General features: G+C 37.7%; 1 protein-coding gene across 1 annotated transcript in view; it reads right to left on the bottom strand.

The window, feature by feature from the left end:
* The window catches only part of GRM4 (glutamate metabotropic receptor 4), a 294,677-nt gene that overhangs the window by 34,262 nt on the left and 238,483 nt on the right, over positions 1-21,932 (bottom strand). Inside the window, exons 6-8 of the mRNA XM_070939707.1 lie at positions 17,919-18,119; positions 11,770-11,906; positions 9,796-10,731 (exon numbers count right to left, since the gene is read on the bottom strand). Coding sequence (XP_070795808.1) covers positions 9,796-10,731; positions 11,770-11,906; positions 17,919-18,119 — 1,274 coding nt within the window. The remainder of the gene's footprint in view (positions 1-9,795; positions 10,732-11,769; positions 11,907-17,918; positions 18,120-21,932) is intronic.

Genomic DNA, 21,932 nt, shown 5'->3' on the forward strand with positions numbered 1-21,932 from the left:
CATGTGCAGAAGCTTCTGCGCATGCGCATGCACAGAAACTTCTGATGATGTCTGGGTTGGTGGGCGGAGCCTCCTGCTGGTTTTACTACCGGTTCTTGTGAACCGGTCCGAACTGGGGGCAAATCACTACTGATTTGGTACTATAATCATAATAAACAAAGACCTGCAAATAGAAGTAGAATGACTGCAACAAAAGAAACCAAACATAGTACAAATAGTAATAGGTTCCTTGGATGCAATCCCAAAACCTGAGCGCCATCAGCATTGACAAAATCACCATCAGTCAATTACAAAATGCAGCATTACTTGGAACAGTTTACATCTTGCTATGATACCTTTAACATCATCAGACAACAGTATCTGCTTATCCTAGGTCCTTGGGAAACACTCAATAGGTGGACAAAATTGCCAAATCCAGTCTAAACATCTGGTTAGCTATGTAACAAACCGCAATTTATTAAGTGTATACAGGTAGCCCTCAATTTACAACAGATCATTTAGTGAGCGTTCAAAGTTACAAAAGCACTGAAGAAAGTGACTAATTATCACTTTTCACACTTACGACCATTGCAACATCTCCATGGTTTAGTGCAGGTGTGTCAAACTCACCTTGTCACATTGTCATGTGACGTATCATGACTTTTTCCCCCTTTGCTAAACCAGGGGTGGGCGTGGCCAGAGCATGACGCATCTGGCCCATGGACCACGAGTTTGACACCCCTGGTTTAGTGCCTCAAGAACAGGTCATGTGATCAAAATTCGGACACTTCGCAACTGACTCATGTTGATGATGATTGCAATATAGATTTATGAGGATTGCAGTGTCCCAAGGTCATGTGATCACTTCTGAGACCTTGTGAGGAGCAAAGTGAAAGGGGAAGTCAGATTCACTTAACCATCATGTTATTAACAATTGTAGTGATTCACTTAACAGCTGTGGCAAGAAAGATTGTAAAATGGGGCAAAATTCACTTAACAAATGTCTCATTTAGCAGCAGAAATTTTGGGCTCAATTGTGGTCATAAGGCAACGATTACCTGTATGCCACCCAACTTTAACTGTGTGTATATAAATTTAAGCTTACTTTGTATGAATATATATCTATTTATTTATTAAATTTGTATGCCACTTATTTCACCACAAGGTGACTCTGGGTTGCTATATAAATATTTATATGTATGTAGGAGGCAGCCATGGAATTGCCCACAGGAGACATGATATCTGCACTCCATGCTGAATACCTTGTAAGTTGTGGCCAAAGTCCAGGCACACTTTTCTTCAGCCAATTTAGACTTAAATTGTCCCAAACCCAGAACAGTAGTAGATGAAACAGTAAAATCTAAATATGCCCAGGGTGTCATTTTGCAACCAAATAAGAATTTAGTGCCTCAAAAACAGGCTTGTATTCAAAATTACCTAAACCCTTTGGATACATGTTAATATTTTGCAACGATAACAATTTAGAACATCTTTAAATAATATCTCACAACTATTCAAATGTCTTAAAAAAGCTCTAGAGAAGGCAAATTTATTTTTTTGTGAAATTTTGTATTTTACCCACTTTTTAATGTGGAATTTTAAAGTATTTAAAAGTTATGGATATTTAATATGATTCCATTCTATACCCTACAATGAACATCTCTGCATTTGTGGAGTAGCAGAGGTAGAAGATCTGGCTCACATCCTATTTGACTGTTGCTTGTCTAAAGGGGTAAGAGATAGGTACCTTGGTCCAAATACCAAACAAATGATCTATTGGGATCCCCATATCAAAACAACTTACTTTATGTGCAGCCAGAACCTGAAAATAACATTTAACACAGCATAGTACTTAAACAAAATAGTTCAGTTGAGATCTGCATATGTGGGACTGATTGGGGTAGATTGCAAGGGTGACACCAAAATATAATTTTATGTCATTTTACTCTATTTTATATATCTATGTATCAAATTATATTGTATCTAATTCTATAACTATTGTATTTTACCCTACCTTTATTTTAAACTGTTTGTATAAGATTTTAATGGTGATATGTGTTTGCACCTTGTGCTTTGATATGGCCTATAGCAGGGGTCAGCAACCTGTGGCTCTGGAGCCGCATGTGGCTCTTTCACTCCTCTGCTGTGGCTCCTTGTCATTCAAAATATGCCTCACAATTGGCAATGTGCGACACGTGATTTATTGAGCTTTTCAACCCCCGGTAGGCCAATCATGGATAAATCCAAGAAAAGAAAAGTTTCAGAAGAAAAACAAGAATGTTTAATTCAACTACATATGCTAGTTTTGTGGCTGCTCAAGAAATAGTCAGCATGGGATGGGTTTTGTGGCTCCCAGTGTTTTCTTTTCTGTGGGAAACGGGTCCAAATGGCTCTTTGAGTATTTAAGGTTGCAGACCTCTGGCCTATAGGCTAATCAATAAAGCTAACTAACTATTTTAATATGAGCATCTTACCTTTCTCTTCATTTTAACTTTATAAGAAATTCAGGAGATGAATTATGCTGAGAATGAATGACTGACCCAAAGTCATCTAGCTCCATCTATCTCTCTAAATAGAATCCAGTGTGTTACATCACACTATTGATTATCCAACTGCAATTATTGGAAAACAAAAGCTTGGGGGACAAAATGGGACAATCATCTGCCCTACATCTCAGGTGAAACCCAAACTATCCAGCCACAACAATCATCTATATGGGTCAAACAGCTAAGTAGCATATTTTCTTTATGCAGACTAAATTAAACATGTATAAATCTAAACCTAAACTAATTTCAGCTGCAGGTAGTCCTTGATTTATAATGGTTCATTTAGTGACCATTCAAACTTACAATAGCACTGAAAAAGTGACTTATGACCATTTTTCACATTTATGACTGTTGCATGGTCATAAGATCAAAATTCAGATGCTTGGAAACTGACTCATATTTATGACGGTTGCAGTGTCCTGGGGTCATGTGATCACTATTTGCAACCTTCTGACAAGCAAAGTCAATGGGGAAGCCTTGTTACAAACTTAGCAACTGCAGTGATTCACTTAAAACTGTTAAGCTGTTGTAACAACAGTTGTAAAAAGCGGCAGAAGTCACTTAGCAAAATGTCTCACTAAGCAACAGAAATTTTGGGCTCATTGTATGGGTCATATGTTGAGGAGTACCTGTATTTTTATTTTTGAAATTAAAGCAGAGCTCCATTGGAATTAAGAGTCAGTTATTTGTATAATTGTCCTTTCCATGTAGGGTGTGTCATTTTGTGCATTTAAACCTCAGAATATGTTGTGCCAGTCTTGCCTAGAGAAAGAAAAGTCCTTGTTGACTACATATTCCAGCTCCTGGGAATTTGTCTTAAATAAAAAACAGGAACTCTTTTTATTATTAGGTATTGGGTATGAAGTCTCAAGAGAACTAGGTGAATTACTACAAAGGTTTCTAATCAGCTTGTTAGCAATGGAATAGAAAAGAGAAACTGCATATTACGAGTTCTCCAAATGAGCCAAAGCCTCTTTTTCAATTGCAACTTGACAGCTAGTTTTCAGCAACCCTAAATTATTCCATCACAAGTTGCAGCACGAAGGTGAGCAACCTTGCACATAATCTACAGTCATTATAATTTCCATCTTTATTACCCACACTATACCAAGCATATTAAACTGGCTTTAAGGGAGCTTTTGTTTCGGGAAGTAATCTTTTTAAAAACAGCCCCTGCTTTCTTGTTAGTTTCTTCACTGCCATTTCATCAAAACAGAAAGCCTGCCACGTTTCTTTTAATTCTTAACTTGACACTAGATTTACTCCTGTACTTTGATATAGCTTAGTCACTGAACCCTACTGTATAGTGGATTGGACCTGATTCCCAAATTTTATAATGCTCCAATTTGGTGTTACAGTATTCTCTCCAAAGAAACATTGCAATTTGATTTACACATTTAATTTTGGGCACAGCTCCAAATTTACTTCAAGTTAATTTGAGGGAAAATTCAGAGCCTGGCCAGAAAGCAATGGGCAGCTAATTATGTGACGCTACTATAATACAAAGTTATTATAAAAGACTTTGTGCCGATGCTGCATTTATTTCCTTCATCATTCTTCAGCTTCAAATCTGAATTAAAAATCCATGTGTCACAGAAGCTCAAAGCTCAAGACCTCTATCCATAAAAATATGGTCTCTTTAATACATTGGGGGGGGTTTCAAATGGTGTGTACAAACATTTATTGGGTTTCTGGAGGAGGAGGAGGAGGAGGAGGAGGAGGAGGAGGAGGAGGAGGAGGAGGAGGAGGAGGAGGATTAAAATATAGCCAATTTTCAGTCATAAGAGTTTTGCCTTTTGATCAGTTCTATGACTTTTTGTTTTTTATTAATAGCTTCTGCAGCATTTTAAACATTTAAAAAACCCTGTAATATATTATTCATTCAGTCTTTGGAGATTTGGGTTGGACTCTTTTTTTTAAAAAAACGACTGGTAATAGTACTATAGATAATAGGTCAACTAATAAATAACTAAGTCAAATGCAAACCAAGAGACCAGAACAGTGATTGGAAAAGAGTGCAAAATGCTTGCTCCATATTTTCTGGAGCATGATTCAGATTTTTCTGCATGTTTACTACCATATGCCAACTATTTGTAAGATATTTTTCTCCACAGCCAATTGACTAAATCTGATGCTAATTCAAAGGATTCTGTAGACACCAAACATATTTTTTTCTTCTTCCATACACACACACATACATACAATAATACATATAGGATGACTACTATAGAGTTTGACTGGACACATTCTCCTCACCATGCATAGACTCAGTAGTGCTCCTACTATACCTCTTTTTTCCAGAATAATTAAAGATTGAGATATGACTTATGTGTTTTTGCTGATGCTACATGAAGTGCTGCAAGAATTTTTTCTATTAAAGCCTAAGCAAACATATCAGATAAGTCTGGGTTGCTGCTCAGCTGAAACTGACTGTTTCAGGCCTTGCTAACAGCAATGAGAAGCAAATGTAGAAGGTCCTACCCAGGGGTGGGTCCTAACATTTTTTACTACCAATTCTGTGGGCATGGCTTATTTTGTGGGCATGGTTTGATGGTCATATGACAATTCTTTAGGATTTAGCAGAGGTACTGGTCTACCAGGCTTTTAACTACTTGCAGAGCCGTACTGGTCTACCCATTTGTTTTTGGAGCGCAGTGGTCTATCACCACACTGCCTTTTACTGCTGATCAGCTATAGGGCAGCCCTTTGAAGTGCCATGGCAAGATTTTAAACAGTTTTTTGCCACTCTGCCACCACCAAGAGCATCGGAAACTGCTTTCAGGCAGCTTGGCCACCGAGCGGTTTACAAGGAGCGGATCAGTTCTAGCTTCTCAATTTAAAGCTAAGGTATCTTGTTTTTTCTCTCTCTTCTTTGTCAAGTGAGCCCTGATTTTTTCCTTCTAGCCGATCAGCTGGGACTCGAGAGGCAGTGAATACATTGGGGGTGGGGCCAGGCAGAAGTGGTATTTACCGGTTCTCTGAACTACTCAAAATTTCCACTACCGGTTCGCAAGAACCGGGGAGAACCGGTAGCAATCAACCACTGGTCCTACCAGATGGGGAGCTAAAACAGAATGAAATCTAGGCCAGGAAATCAGTCATAAGATTCAACTGTATCCATTGCTGTATTCAGAAGTAACTTAAACTTGACTCCAAACATTGTGAAAGAAGGCTCTGTAATCACGAGTTTCATTGCTAGAAAGAGCCACTGGCTGAGTAAGAGAACAGAATGGAATCTGCAATACAACCAGTTCCTTACAATTACTGCTATAACATATAACAGGGTTATACATATGCCTGACCCTTCAGAAACAAAGATGATGGCAGCTGACATAGGTTTTAAGTATCTATCAAAGTGTCCCTACCAATATGTGGATTCTCACTATGGATCAGAAAGACATTAACTCTGTTTTGCATAAAAAGACAAGTACCAAAATGCATTATTAATGGAGCCATGTTTGCAAATGTTCAAAAATGAGCATAGTTTGAGAAATGCACACAAATAACATATGCATTTTTATGCAGGTTTTTTTTCTTAAGAACAGAAATTGCAAACTAAGGCAGAAATGAGGTGAAATGAATGTAAGATTGGAGGGAAATGAAAACTTCACTACAAAGTTGATTGCCACTCAATTCTTGCTGTTGTGCTTGACCTTGACAAGGAAATTTTTAAATAAAAATAAATATAAAAGTTTTCTTTCAGAAACTAATAAATTACAGAGTATATTTTGTTTTCCACATCCTAATCATGGACATGCTGATAAGTAAATGCTCCAATAATCCTTCCAAACAGAAAAAGAACTTTTAAATTTAAAGTTGTAATCCACCCGGAGTCATTTTGTGGCAGCAAACACATTTAATTAATAAATAAATAAAAATAAGATAGTATTAGCAGAGAAAAAAGCTTCTACCTGATTAAGGGTCTCTGTGCTAAGGTTTTTCAAATTGTGTTCTGCAGAATCCTAGAGTTCAATAAGAATTTGATGGAATTCTCTGAGAGTCTAAGGGGGAAAAAATCATTCAAATGCAGTCAATTTTCTTATAGGTTCCATGGCCTGAAAAAGTTTGAAAATTATTTCTGTAGACTAATTTAGTGTATAATATTATTCCTTAAACAATATCAGATCCACAGGAGCAAAAATAAATAGCAGCAAAGACCCTTTTCTCTGGAAAAAAAGTATGGTTACTATCAAGAAAAAAAAAATCTATACTCTTTTTTAAAAAAATCAAAACAGGAAGATCCACCTAGTTATAAAAAGAACTGGGAAAATGTCAGGTTGGTAGCTATAAAACACCTCATCTCATTCATCATAATATTATACCTTTTATTTTATTATACTAAACAAATCAAATCAACAGAGCCCTATTAAAGGAACATGTAGAATCAGGCACCAATGCAAGATAATTGTCAGTCATGTCACAAGAGAAAAAATCCTCCCCCTATAAAATGTGCATAGTATGCATAATTGATGGACCGCATCCTCCTTAATAAACTTGCATTTGAACAGATGTTGAAAGATATGAGGTCAGGAATGCTCAGGACCCCAAATAATGCCTTTTCCTGTGAAGCTAACAGAGCATAGAAGAACAAAGGCTCATCCAAACAGATATTGCATTTCTGGCATTTCACTGCTCTACACCAACTGGGAATCAAGCTTCACAGACCCCTATTGCCTGCCAGGTAGTGTTTACTATTTGATTAACTAATGGGTCACACCTAACACTACCTTAACTGGCAGGGAAGACAGGGCCCAAGAGAGCTTAGGATCAAAATAATGGCATTATTTTCTTTGGGAGTCTGGCTGCTGCAAGATATACCACCTCATTCACGGCAATACAAACAGTCATAACAACTCTGTGTTGCTAAACTGCTCAAGTATTAATTAAAATCGCAACAATATTCCAGCTGAGAGAGGAAATACACTGAAGGATGAATGAGTGAATGGATGCTCTTCTCTATCCACTCAGGCAGATTTTCTTCGGGCTGATAGTACTGATAATAATAGGTTAGAAGAAGAAGCCTATGTAGTAAATTAATGTGACACTAGTAGGTAAATTTGAAAAACAGAGTGCTGTTGTTTATAAATTAGATTAATGACTTTTGAGTGACATTTATTAATAATTATAAAGCACAAGGAAAGTCTTAATCTCAGATCTCAAACACTTTATCAACCATACACTTTATCAATGGGGTTCTGTTTTATGAGATATATTTAGGAAATATTAGAGTACTCTAATTTCAGTTTGCAGATTTCTTCAAGCCTTGGTATTTTTTAGTTTAAAAAATGTAAACCCTTGTCGAGAGGTCATGTTCTACTGATAGAAAATTGGTTATGTTCAACTAAAATGGTGTTTTGGGAATAAGACATGTTGATCATATAGCATATTGAACAGTTACATGCCAGAAATGTTATGCTTTCCCTGATCACTGCCTCTGTAAAAATGTGCAACCTGAAGGCATTTGATCTTTACTCAGTCATACTTTGCTCAGATTGAGGATCCAGGACAGGAGATGGACATTTTTCAGGATATGGCACAATGTTATTGCCCTCTCTTAATGTCACATTGAACTCAGTGCTGGCTCTTGGCCAGCTGCATACCTAGCAGCCACAGCAGAGAACAGGCCCACAACTCTTCTACTGGCAAATCAAATTCCTGCAGTTCCTATTATCCAAAAAGTAACAAGCCCACCCCACGAAGGTGATTTGGATCAGGCATTTTCTTATCGTTAGTAAATTGAAACACACAGTTAGGGAGAGGCAGAGTTTATAATCTCCAAATCAATTTAGCATAAGATCTTTGTTCATTTTTCTCATGCTTCAAATACAACCCATGCTCTTAATTTCACCATCACCATTTTCTCATGTGATGTAGTTAGATTTTTTAAAGCATTATATATAGTTATAATTGCTATAATTATAACTACCAGCTGTAAAAAGAGAGGGAGAATGAAAGACAGAATAGTTTTGGGAAAGGGTTCAGTTTTTCCATCATGATCCACTATCCTGTTATCAAAAATGGTGCAAGGTCTGAGGAGAGAGACTGGAGGAACTAAATATGTATAGCCTGGAAGACAGCAGGGAAGAGGATGACATGACTGAAACTTTAAGGGTGTTAATAAGGTTCTAGAAGGCAGCATTTTCAATATTAAACAAAAATCAAGAACATGGGGTCATAACCTCAAACTGAGAGGAGGGAAGTTCAAAAGTAATATTAGCTTGGAACCAACTTCCAGCAGAGGTAGTGGTCAATCATCACTGAGTATAAACATGCTTGGGATAAACACATATGAGCATCATCTGACAAAAAAAAAAACAATAATTCAAAATTAATTAATTAATTAAAAATAAAAAAGCTGGAACGTGAGACTGGATGGGACCACTAGATCTTTTTCCACCAGCAGTTTTTTATGTTTCTGTGTTTCTATCTGCACCTTCAAAAATGAGAGTAACAAAAGTACAAATCAAAATTACACAAGGAATAATAATATAGTCATTAGAACGCTAGAGAAAATTAAAAAAAAATATCTCAATCTATTTATCACTATATAACCTTGTTAGAATAAAAAGATCACTGCTATTTTTCTAATGGGTATGCTCTTTTATGTTCATTATAAAGATAATAGAAAATTTTGCATTACAAATTTATGACATATGTGCACTTGTTTGCTTATCTTGCATTATTCTGCATTTGAAAGGCTGAGATTGCCACTGTCTGAAAACTACACTTCAATAATACCAAAGCATTCGAAAAATCATTCAAATGTGATTCCCCAGAAGGAAGGCCTCATTTTTTTTACCTCTTCCTCCTTGAAATCTTGGATTTTCAAGGATTGTACAATACCCACATATTTTTGTAATATAGTATATATTCCATAGACAATGATACCTGTCTTCCAAAACCAAGAATTGCTAAGAAATGGGATGGGGGAGTGTAACAGAAGAAAAGAAGAAACCAAAATAATGTTACAAGTACAAGAGAATGGGGAACAGAAGGAAAGAAAAAGAGAAAAATGACCCAGAAAAAAAACCAAAGTAAGTTGTCCATATGATGAAAAAACTAAAGTAGTAAAAAAAAAAAAAAACCCACAAGGAAACCCACAAAGCACAAAAAAGAATAATTTCAATAGCCCCTGAATGCTATCAAGTTACCAGATCAATGCAAAAGTCTGCAGGTTCAGACATGCCAGGCACATTTCATCACTGGAGGACCTGGAACAGAATGGAAGATTTACTCGTCCTGCCCACCTCTGCCCTCTCATGGCCATTACCTTCTCTGCTGACTGTGATGTCCCAAAGAAGATAGGAATGAAGGCTAACCACACAATGCAAGTAGTGTACATGGTAAACCCAATGGGCTTGGCTTCATTAAAGGTCTCAGGAACCCCACGGGTCTTTATAGCATATACTGTGCAGGTTACCATGAGCAGCATGCTGTATCCAAGCAAACAGATGAGGGATAGGTCAGAAATGTCACACTTAAGGACTCCCCGGGCAAAGCGGGGGTCTGTAGTCCGCTGATCTTCATAGTCGATGACAGAGTGTGAAGGGTCCACAATGAACCAGATACAGACCCCTAGGAGTTGCAGAGATATGAGGCTGAAGGTGATGACCAGCTGGGAAGCAGGGCTGATTAAGCGTGGAGCACTGACCGACTTCTTGCCCTGCTCAAAAATGCGATAGATGCGATTGGTTTTGGTCAGCAAGGCAGCGTAACTGATGCTCATGCCCAGGCCCAGAAAGACACGCCGCAACGAGCAGGTGCCCAAGTCAGGCTCAGCAATCATCAGGAAGGTGGTGGCATAGCAAAGAAAGATACCCGTCAGCAGCACATAGCTTAGTTCCCGCCCTGAAGCCTTGACAATAGGTGTGTCGTTGTAGCGCACAAATGTCACCACCACAAAGAGGGTGGCAATGATGCCCACAATGGCAATGAAAACTGGCACCACAGCCCAAGGAGAGCTCCACTCAAGTTTAACAATGGGGATGGGGATGCAGCCTGTGTGGTTCTCATTGGGGCGCTCACTGAGACGGCACACCTTGCAATGGAACTCATCTTGCTGATATTGGTATCCATCACAGCGCTCACAGTGCCAGCAGCATGGGATGCCCTTCACCAGCTTCTTCCTTTCGCCTGGTTTGCATGGCTGGCTGCATATGGAGGTGGGCAGACGATTGCCTCCCCCAGGCCAATGTAGGCGCTCCATCTGCAGAAGAGAGAGAGAGAGGGAGAAAGCAAGAATCTCAGCAACCTACCTAAACCTGGGTCAGAATAAGAGATTGGGCCAAATGTCCTACCCAAGTAGCACAAAATGGTTGCTTTTAATCAATAGTTTATCCAGTTAATATGTGTGCTGCTCCTTATTTGCAGTTCTTCCTGTCCTAAAGCTGAAAGATTTGTTTTTGAAAGCCTGTAGAAATTCTTCCTCTCCCAAGACAGACCCTTGAGTTTTGCAATTTACCTGCTGCAGCCTTTTACTAACTGGGCCCACTCACAATGACCTTTCTAAACTACACTAAACAGTTCAAGCTCTGTACTTTTCCACCTCTCATTGTGGCTGTGTAATCTATTTATCTTTGTCTCCTTCTTAAGGTTATTTCAAAGCTGTATGCACACACGGTCTGATTGATTGTAACTCCCACTTCATTTGCTATATTATTTGATTTTATTGTTCACAGCTACTGAGCCAATTCTGAATACCTGCTCATTAAAAGGGAAACAAACATTTGCATACAATTCCAAAATTCTTTACCTAAGTTTCACTTGTTGAATGTTAATTTCAATATTGAAATGTATCGCTCTGGAATAGTTGAGGCCAAGGGTGAGCACCTTTAATGATTTAAAACAAATGGGGGAAAGCAAATACATTATATTTATTTGTCCTTGGGATTGAACCTTTAAATTTTATGTTTGTTTGGTGATACTTCCAATTGCAATATTTTTTTGCAGCCTACTCTGAAAAATGTCGTTCGGATAGTTAGAAATTGTGTACATTGGATTGTATTATTGAATGAAATCATACAGCAGTGCGAGAGCTAAACTCAAATCTTGTTCTGTATGATTTCTCTTTGATGTCTATATACAGATAGCCTGAATAAAAAATAAGCCCATTTTGATCAATGTTCTTGATTTTATTGGGTTTCCTGAGTACAGTTGTGATTCTTACTTAAAATTCTGAAGTTGAAAAGACAGAAAGTTAACCCCCAGAAATGTTCAGATATCTAAACACAATAAACTGACTTACTTTTAAGTTTAAATGATCTGCCCAGTGCCCAATAACTTTATACTCGGGCGTAGCATTCTTGATCTGGTACTGATAGATGTCATAGCGGCCTGGAGCATCTCCATTCTCATTAAATGTCACTGGGGTTCCAGCAATACCTACAAGAAGCAAAGTACTTAGTTCCAGAAAGAAAAATGGAATAAAGTTGGATGGCACATTTGATTTATCAAACATATATCTAGTTTAATATGTAAAGCTATCTTGCAAAATTGCCCAACAGGTGGGGTGGATTTTTTTTTTTTTTGGACAACCTCAAAGTTTACTAGCTGTAGAAAAGCATAGGAGAGTGCTGCAAAGGAGTAAACATACATCAAGAAATAAAGAGCAGAGTGACTCTGAGCATCTGATTCAGACCAAAACTCCGTTCACTCTGTTCTCTCACACTAAAATCTACTTTTTTTTTCATTTTTACATAAGCAGCTCATCTTAGAAAGCAAGAGCCTTTTAGTTGCCTTTTGCAGATCTGCTAGATATCACATTCAGATTTACCAGTAGTTTTTTTGCTAGAAACAGACATATAGAAGACAAAATAAGAGCTGCTGCCCACACAAGGAGGCCTCATTTGTAAACTAGATAAAATTAGGTTTCTGCAGCTTTCTTCCTCATGATCTTCTATCCAGGCGTTAACCAGATCTGACCTTGCTTAGCTTTTTAAGGTCAGCCAAGGTTATCTTGATATTACTATGCCCATCTAGACTCTGCCAAGTTATATAATCCTTACTATTTAACTCTATAATCAGAAAATTAGGAGTTTGTTGTCATACTGGATGCCAAAATCAAATTGGTTTAAAGTAAGCTGTAAATGTTAATGTCAGATCAGAAAAGAACATCCATTCCTTTTCTAAATCTCTCCTGCAGTGTCACAAAAAGCAGAGTGTTTGGTGACATACACAAAATTAGAAGGCCCTTAAGACTTGGGTGTCCTCCCACGCATGCAGGTTGGGAGATTAGGTAGCCTGTGAGTTACTGTTAATTATTGCTGATGGTTATCCTCAGCTGACATTCTTTTGATTTTATTCTTGTTGTGTAGCTTCTTTTACTATTGTTATTACATCAATGTTTTCAACTGTATTCACCATCCAGCATCACTTGTGCAAAATGGGCAGCCACGTGAATTGAATAAATTAAATTAAATCTCTGAGCAACTTTATAGTGTAAAATGAGTATACTGACAGATATAGGGAGCATAAATCTATGGCCATACCAGGGGTGGGTTGCTACCGGTTCACCCCGGTTTGTGTGAACTGGTAGCGGCACTGGCGGGAGTCTCTGCCCACCCGCCCAGACGTCATCAAAAAAGATCTGCACATGTGCAGAACCTTCTGCGCATACGCAGAAGCACCGGACGCTCGCAAAGCGAACCAGTAGCACTGGGATTTGAACCCACTACTGAGCCATACCCTGTTAGTTCATGTATTTGGTACCAATGGTGTAAACTTAATCAAATTTTATCTAAATTCCATCTAAATCCAAAGAAAAAGAAGGGTCCTTTTCTTGACAGGCAATCAGTTCCACTTTGTACATAAAAACAGCTTTCAAAAGGCATTAGACAGACCTGCCATCAGATCTGCCTGCATATAATTACATTGCTCTTGGATATCCAGGAAAATGCTCTCTGTCTAAGTCATTGCACAATAAATCCATGAAAAATGCTGGCCCATGATGAGCCTACAATCATTCATTTACCAAAAGTGGTAATCCCAGCTCAGCATTCAACCACATAGATGGAGACAGAAAATAATAACATATTTTACTGTGTTAAGTGAATCTTGAAGAGCTAATATCATGAAATGAAAGAGCTGAAAAGAACCTGGATATGGAGAGGTCATGAAGAAGTGTCAGGACCTGATTGTCTTCAGTTCCAAATCTATGCGGTATTTTAACATTTTTATTTTCTCCTATACTTTTCCCTGTTGCCTTACACTATCAGCATGATGCAGACTGGATCTCCGGGTCAGATCAAGAAATGAAAAAAGAGAGATGGATCTCTATTCAATCCATGTAGCAAACATGACTAGATTCACGGTTGAATTTTCAACACTGCTCCTGGGACAATCCATAATTCTCAATAGTAACAGGATCGCTTAATGGGCACTCAGGAGTTTGAATGACACATGACAGTGTTGCTCCCACATCTCAACATCTGATGCTTGAATGTCTTAAAGCTGCCTATTGGGAAAGCTTGCTTGTCTCACCAAATGCTGCCCCTTCTAAACGTGACCAGTGTTTCTTCAGTTCTTTTATATTACCTCTTCCTTCTTAGCACAGGTCGTAATAGACCCTGGAGAATGGTCTCATCAAGACTATGGCCACATAATAAAATTAACCTCACTGCAGAAATAGTAGCAAAACGAGTAGGGGACCCCTTGAACATGTGCTTGATGATCTGCAGCAATTAGTAGGTGATAATGTTGATTTCCCTGTCATAAAACACCTTTATTTTCCAATTTCTAAGGACCAAATCTTCATTAAGGAACTCCCATAGAAGCAAGTTTCAGTTTGGTTTTGTCCTTTTTTGTTCTCCTGGAGATAAACCAGTGATGTAGGAAGGTTTTGTTGTCTGTTTATTTTTATATATTGAGCCAGGAAGAAAGTTATAAGAACCAAAGCAGGCCTGACAATGACATCTCCTCCTTTTCTACCTCTGTTTGTATATCAAGTGTAAGGACAGAAGTTTAGCAATCAGATGAACTCTAGCAATCTCTAGGAAGTCTAGCAATCATTCATTTGCTCTCTTGCTCAGGTACTACCTTCTCAGGTTGATAGTTTCTCCTATTTTTCTTTATTTTCCATCTTTCATCCACTTCTAGTATGAGATATGGAAACAAAGAAATGAGAGTGGAACAACCGAAAGTAGAGAAGGAGTAAGGATGGTTGCACTACTCATTACATTATATGGTATATGCAGGGAGGGCTAAAATTAAAATTCAATGCCAACAACATGGTATATTAATTTGGGTGGACTGTTTCAGTCCTTTTCTGAATAAACAGAGGTCAGTTTATATTTTATACGGTTTAGGTACAATACGTGACCCAACCAGAAATAACAATCCTCTTGGCTCTGTACATTTATTTCTATAGTGCTAGCTATCTGCATGTTATATATTGAAAGTATTATTTTTTTTTAAGATGCCTAAAAATTCTTTGTTATCAGATTCCTATGCTTACATGTACAGAATCTGGTAAGCCATATTACTGATTGATATGTTTCTGTAGTTCTGTTAGTCCTAATCTGAAGATGTGCTTGAATTTTATCTATTCATCAAAAAATTTCAATGACATCTTTTGTTGCCTCGCCAATACCAGTATCACACTATAAGCCACTCTATCCTCTTATACAGTTAAGTGGCTATATAACTTCAGGTTTGAGTGAAATTAAAAAAAGATTACTTTCAGTGAAAACTTCTTTGTAGAAAATGTTGGAACATGATGTTATAAGGAACAAGATTGGTGGCCCACTGCCCTCTAAACTGTTCAGTTGACCTTCTTATCATGACAACACCTGCAGCTACACAGCAAGCTGAGAGGGACAATGTCTGCTGTTCCAGTTCTTGCTCTGGGTGCTTTTTGCAGACAGTTCATTATCATTGATGAATACTGTCAGTGATCAGCACTATTATCTCTGCCACTCATGTGCAAAGGGAAAGGTTGCAGAGGAACACCAAGGGACGCAGTCTGTTGGGGAAAAGGGGCAGGGTAGAGTGCAAGGCAGTTCTTCAAAACAAAGGCAGCCAGGGCCTGATTAGGCATTTGTGCCATCTGTTCAGTGCCAAGAAAGCACTGCTAAGAGATTGAGAACTGTTACTTTTGCTCACTCCTTTGATTTTCTTTCTGAATGCTTGCATGTATATTCATGATAGAAGACAACTGCACAGGGGTATTCTTCCAGATCTCAATGAAATAAAAGTATAAAATATTGAAAACTGCAGGTAACTCAAAGGTCCACTTCTAAGATGACATAGTTCTACTCAAGTTGGTCTTTATCGGGGCCAGAAGTCAGTCCCTCTTCCTTTCATCTTCTTCTTTTGCTGGAGAACAAAAACCATGCTCCCAAGGAGAAATAAATGGTTATGTACCTCCTTCTCCCTGTATCTATATCTCAAGAGTGAGCAGTGGGTACAAAAAAAGATTTCTTCAGGCAATAAAACACAGTTGTTTATTCCAAGATCTTCTCCATGTATGGAGAATTCTCCATGAACTTGGAATTCAGAGTCATAGAAACAACCTAGTTGCTACTCTCCTTTATCCAGTTTTTTACAGATTTCTCATGGAGTGGAAAATATAAATGGCCTCTAAATCAGAGCATCCAAAAGGCCATTTATCCATGTTAAAATGGGAAGCTTAATCACTTGTGCATTTGTAAAATATTTTTGTCCTCACTTTTGTCTTAGAGGTGTTTTAAAATATGCCTAATATATAAGACAACTTCAATGAAGAAAAGCTATTCAGCTGTAGGAGCAAATGGGCACTCACAATCATATTAAGGGAAGTTTATGACATACAGTAGAATGTGACCAGATGACAAGTATAATGAAATCTTTAGTTACAGTGGTTTGCTTAATGAGTTGCTTCAAGCCAAGACTTTTTGTTGTTTTTCCCCCCCTCCAAACTTCACCTTAAAACAAAATCACACGAATTACACAAATAAATCCCAATAACATTAGGAAGCAGGAAACTCAAATAACCAGCTAGAAAGAGAATAAATAAGGGAGACAGATTGTAAGGGGATTGCAGTGGAAAGATAAATAGATGTAATAAGTAGGCTGAAGAAAAGCCATATATTAAAAACACAATGTGAGAATGTGGGGAGTTTCTAGAAGATATAAAGGAATAACTAATTGGGAGAGGAAATATTTTTTTTATCAAAGAAGATACTTTATTAATGAGGGAGGAATGAAGAAATGAGAGCTATTAAGAGAGAATTCCTCATTTAGATAGAACAATGATGGAATAACAGCCTTGGGGACACAGTGATTAGAATGCAGTATTGCAGGCTAATTCTGTCGACAGCTAGGAGTTCGATTCTCAAGGTTAACTCAGCCTTCCATCCTTCCGAAGTCAGTAAAATGAGGACCCAGATTGTTGGGGGCAATATGCTGACTCGATAAACTTTGAGCAGGCTATAAAGCACTATGAAGTGGTATATACATCTAAGTGCTATTAATATTGCTAATTTTAGATATTGGTTTTCTCCCGGGGATGCTACAACCTTCTTGTAATCCAAACAAGACAGCTTCAGAATCCAAGTGCCTACACATCCAGATATTTAGATGCAAATATTTGGGAGTAAATGGTTTCATCTACCACAGCACAGACATTTGTTTTTTTCAAAATTGTTAGATTGCATATGAATGGTGGAATTCCTATAGGTTTTCATGGCTGAAAATCAGCAATAAGACCTTGAACTGTGAGCCATATAAACTGACTAAATAAATAAATAAATAAAATGTAGATGAAATGTAGAACAGAATAAAATTAAGTGAATAAATCATATACACACAAACACACACACACACACACACACACACACACACATATAAAATGTTTTTCTTTTGAGACACCTGGTCTACCCCAACATGTGTGAGGGGGCATTCTGCTCCCTTTCGCTTTTTAGCTCCAATCCAGGAGCCCTCAAGCAGTCACATTCACAACAAACCATTTTATACCAAATGTATATTTTCTTATAAATTCTTACTTATATTTTATTTCTTTATCAGCAAAATATAAATTATATATCTATATCTATATCTATATCTACATCTACATCTACATCTACATCTACATCTACATCTACATCTACATCTACATCTATCTATCTATCTATCTATCTATCTATCTATCTATCTATCTATCTAAAAAGTAAATGTAAAAGCAGTAAATAGTCCATTAATTTAAGTCCTATATGCCTCTTACTACATCTCAAAACTTATATATATATTTTAAATATTTTAAATATTAGGAAGGGGGAATTGAAGGAAGGGGCAAATTGAAGTTGCCAAAGAGATAAACCAATATTTTTTTTTCTTTCCTGTTAGTTATGGAATGCCATAGCCCTAACATTAATCCAGTTTGGTAAAGTTAATCTTAATGGTGCTCTTTCAAAGGCAGACCTGAGAAATTGACATTCCGGATATATTTGAGCAACTCTCCACCATCTACTGGATCCATCTTGGGGCAAAGACCAACCTTCCCTGGACACAAGTTCTTGTGCATATTGTGCAGTGCGTGGCCCATGGCATAGACTGCGTCAATGACAAACTGCACCTTTCCTTCCTGCTCATAAGCAGAATCTTGGCCAATCCGTTCTCGATCTGAAAGAAAAAGATACAGGGTAGGAATACGTGAGATGATTTTTCTGAGAAGCTAATGACTTAACAAGTTGTCAATTCCCTTCCGAAACTGCAAAATAATGGGCACAGCCAGTAGTATGGTTTAAAGGCAGTAAGGACCATTTCCTTTTATACTCAGAATTACTGAGAAAAGGCATACACTGACATAGAAGAAAATAAACCACAATAAACAACGGGGGGGAGGGGCGGGAATTAAAGTATCAGTAGAACTTATTTATGAAGAATAAATAAACATCCCAGGCAAACCAATGCACAATCTCGGGGTCGTCCTAACCTCATGGCTTCTGCTCAAAGAGCAATAGCTGCTCTTTGCACACCTTTGGGTGATGCACCAGTTGCACCCATTCTTGGACCAGGAGGCTCTGCTCACAATGACTCATGCCCTTGTAACCTCTCTTTTAAGCTACTACGACATGCTCTACATGTGTCGACCCCTGGAGAGCATTCAGAAAGTTCAACTGGTGCAGAATTCAGCTGAGCAAGTAGTAAATGGTGACAGGTATATGGCACAAGTAACACCACTACGTGTTGAGATGCATTAGTTATCAGTATGTTTCCAGCTGCAATTCAAGGTGCTGGTTGTCACCCTTAAACCCTGCATGGCATGGCTTGGAACCAGGTCACCTGAAGGAGCATCTTTTCCCCAGAGTCTTTACCTATCCAATTTGATCTAGCAGATTGGGCAATATTCTCCCCTCAGAGATTAAAAAGATTCTAACCCCGTTAGCCTTTCAAAGGGCTGTAAAAACCTGATTATTTTTGCAAGCATGTGGCGCTGAATGTGTCAAGGGCCCAATTCCTGGCTTTATGGTTAACAAACCAAGTATCTTAGCTGCTGTGTATATTTATTTTGGGCTTTTTATTGCTTTTATTGGTTTAAAATGTTTCAATGTTTTAATCATAGTATTATTATTTTTTTAATTTTGAGTCACCATGAGTCATTGATTAAGATGGGCTGCTGTAGAAATTGAATAAAAAATAAATGAATTAATAAATAAATTCCAGCATGAAGAAATTAGCCCCATATATTCAAGCACTATCCGATCTTTTCATTGTGAATTATATTCATTGTGAATATATGAATTCATTGTGAATTCATATAAAATTTCAAGCAACATTTTTTGTAACTCAGTTTCAAAAGTGAATATAGAATTCACAATGCTCCTTTCTGTCGTTTGTCCCTAACAGGGAAAATAATCTCCATGTGATTAGATACACTGTGTAATTCTGATTTCTGCAGAGCCTTTTACATACATTCAAGTGAACGCAAAACTCCTTTCAGAATATCCCTCTTAATACAAGAAAGAAGGCAGGAATATTAACTACGAAGGGAATACCGATTCCCCAATTTTAGCCTTTTCTTCCCTTGAGACCTGCTGGTAGTCAGCAAGAGATATCACAAAGGACATGTTCTGGAAGCCTCTAACTTAGACCAGCATTGAAGCATATGCAGGTATTCAGACTCTCACATTATTCTTCCCACTATACTAGTAACTCTAGCACCAGTTCTCTCAGGTATTTTCAGCAGTGTCAAAGAATACCTTGTATAACATCCATCAGTTACAGCAAGCATTTCATCAAGTCCTTGCCCTTGTCAGACATACTGCTAATTTTTTCTCTCGTACCTCAGTCCTCTTCCCCTCTAACCTTTACCCCGGGCTGCAGGATCACTCAAGTATCTGCTAATTAACCATGATAGCTGCTTGCCTCTTCTTGTCATAACTGTTCTCAGTGGACTTCAGACATATTAATCCCTTGGTAAAGGTTGCCACTTAACATAGCACTCCATTCATTACAGCTAAAGGAGGATCCCCTGTGGTATGGTGCATTCGTACCACAAGAGTAACAGCAGGACTGCCTTAACAAGCCAGACTCTCAAATATGGTCCTCTCCCCAACCGCTAGCAGAGGGAAAACATCTGCTTGTACCAAACCATGGGACCTACAGGGGAAAAGCTAAGAGGTAATTGTTGGAAACAAAACCTGACCAATCTGGAGAAAGGAAATAATGACTCTTATCACAAAGAACCTCTGGGTAAACTTGTCTTAAAAACTCCATTCATGTTTAGGAATTGACTTTTGGACTTTAATGCATAATCCAGATGCAATTTCCAAATACAGCAAAATGCAGAGATGACTATTAGAAAGAGGTATAGTCCAGCAGAAGGAGATTATAGTTTATGCACTGGGTGCTGATCAAAATGGCATTTTATATAAAGGACATCAGTAATATAGTGCAAAGGTGTCTTCACCAGCAAGGAGGAAAGCAGGCAGGGAGACTTGGTGTGCATACACACACACAGTAAGAGGGGGGGGGTGCAAAAGAATGAGTTTTCCCTCTAATATCAAAAAAGAAATACACTTCACTGACTATTAAAAAGTGAGTTATGGAGAAAACACAATTGATCTGATGTTGTTAGCCTTTTTAACCCATCTATCCCCATAACATTATGATAGATCTTAGCTCAAATAACACTTAGCTCAAATGACATATAATAATAATAATAATAATAATAATAATAATAATAATAATAATAATAATAATAATTTTATTTCTATACCGCCCTTCTCCCGAAGGACTCAGGGCGGTGTACAGCCTATTTAAAAACACAAGACAAAACATTGATTAAAAATTTAAAATAATTAAATAAATTTGGCTCAATTTAAAACCCCACAAATTTAAAATACCCCAATTTAAAATTATTATGTTGATAGCCCAGCCTGGCAGAACAACAGGGTCTTCAATGCACAGCGAAACACCCAGAGGTCAGAGATCTTATTGGTGCTAGAGTTACTAGTATAAGCAGAATCAAGTTTGTGAGACACATCAAGGATTCTCCCTTCCACTTCATTTCACTTTTAGCCAGACTATTTATGAAGAATTTTATTCTCCAACTCCTGGTAAACCTAAACATATACTCCATTTCCTGCAAGAAATGGAGTTAAGTCATAGTCCCACATAATGCAAACAATATCAAAAGGAGCAGGGGTCCCTAAGATATTTGATGAAGGTCTTCTGAACATTGCTACCTAAATCCCTTTAATTTGTCATATCTGGAGTAAAGTTAGAATCTAGTGATGCTTGTATTTTGTCATGATATAATTCCATTGGTGCAAATCATGCCCAAAGAGCAAACTGTAAGATCTTCAGACATAAACCTATGTAGCTGGTATAGAAAAATGTCACACAAGCACTATAAATATGTTTCTACCTCATAAAAAGTCCAATCCTTCTTCAGTGATGCTACCATGGAATCCAAAATTACAAATTGGTCTGAATTATGCCTAATTATATCCCATTCTATTTTCTGTTGCCGAAAAATTCACTTCAATATAGAAGCCTCGTGCTTAGCAGCTGATGTACCAGCAAAAGAGACACTATAACAAATTGATAGAGAACTGACCAACAAGAAAAGATTATATCAAGGCGGTAAATTTACAGTCGATCTTTCAAAGTTATAAAAATGCTCTTAGACTACATGGAAATTACTCATATGAAACCCGTCAAGTTATCCTTTCTTTCCCATTACTGACAAAGACTATTAATCATCTCTCTCAGTACAGAGCCCTTTCTGCATTTGTCTCTCAATGAGCAGACAAGGCACTCTATCTTGTCAAGATAATTACATATTTTTAAAAGAAGGTTGTAATAGACTTTAGTCCTGAGCTAAAATCCTCTGGGAATTTCCTTCCAGCTTTTTTGCTATTGAGGGCACCAATTTTTCATGAAGAGGAATATTTTTCCATAATTTTAAGAAATGTGTGTGTTATCGGG

This window comes from Pituophis catenifer, unplaced genomic scaffold (assembly GCF_029215685.1).
Source record: "Pituophis catenifer annectens isolate HBS135680 unplaced genomic scaffold, rPitCat1.0.hap2 SCAF_3, whole genome shotgun sequence".
Lineage (NCBI taxonomy): Eukaryota > Metazoa > Chordata > Lepidosauria > Squamata > Colubridae > Pituophis > Pituophis catenifer.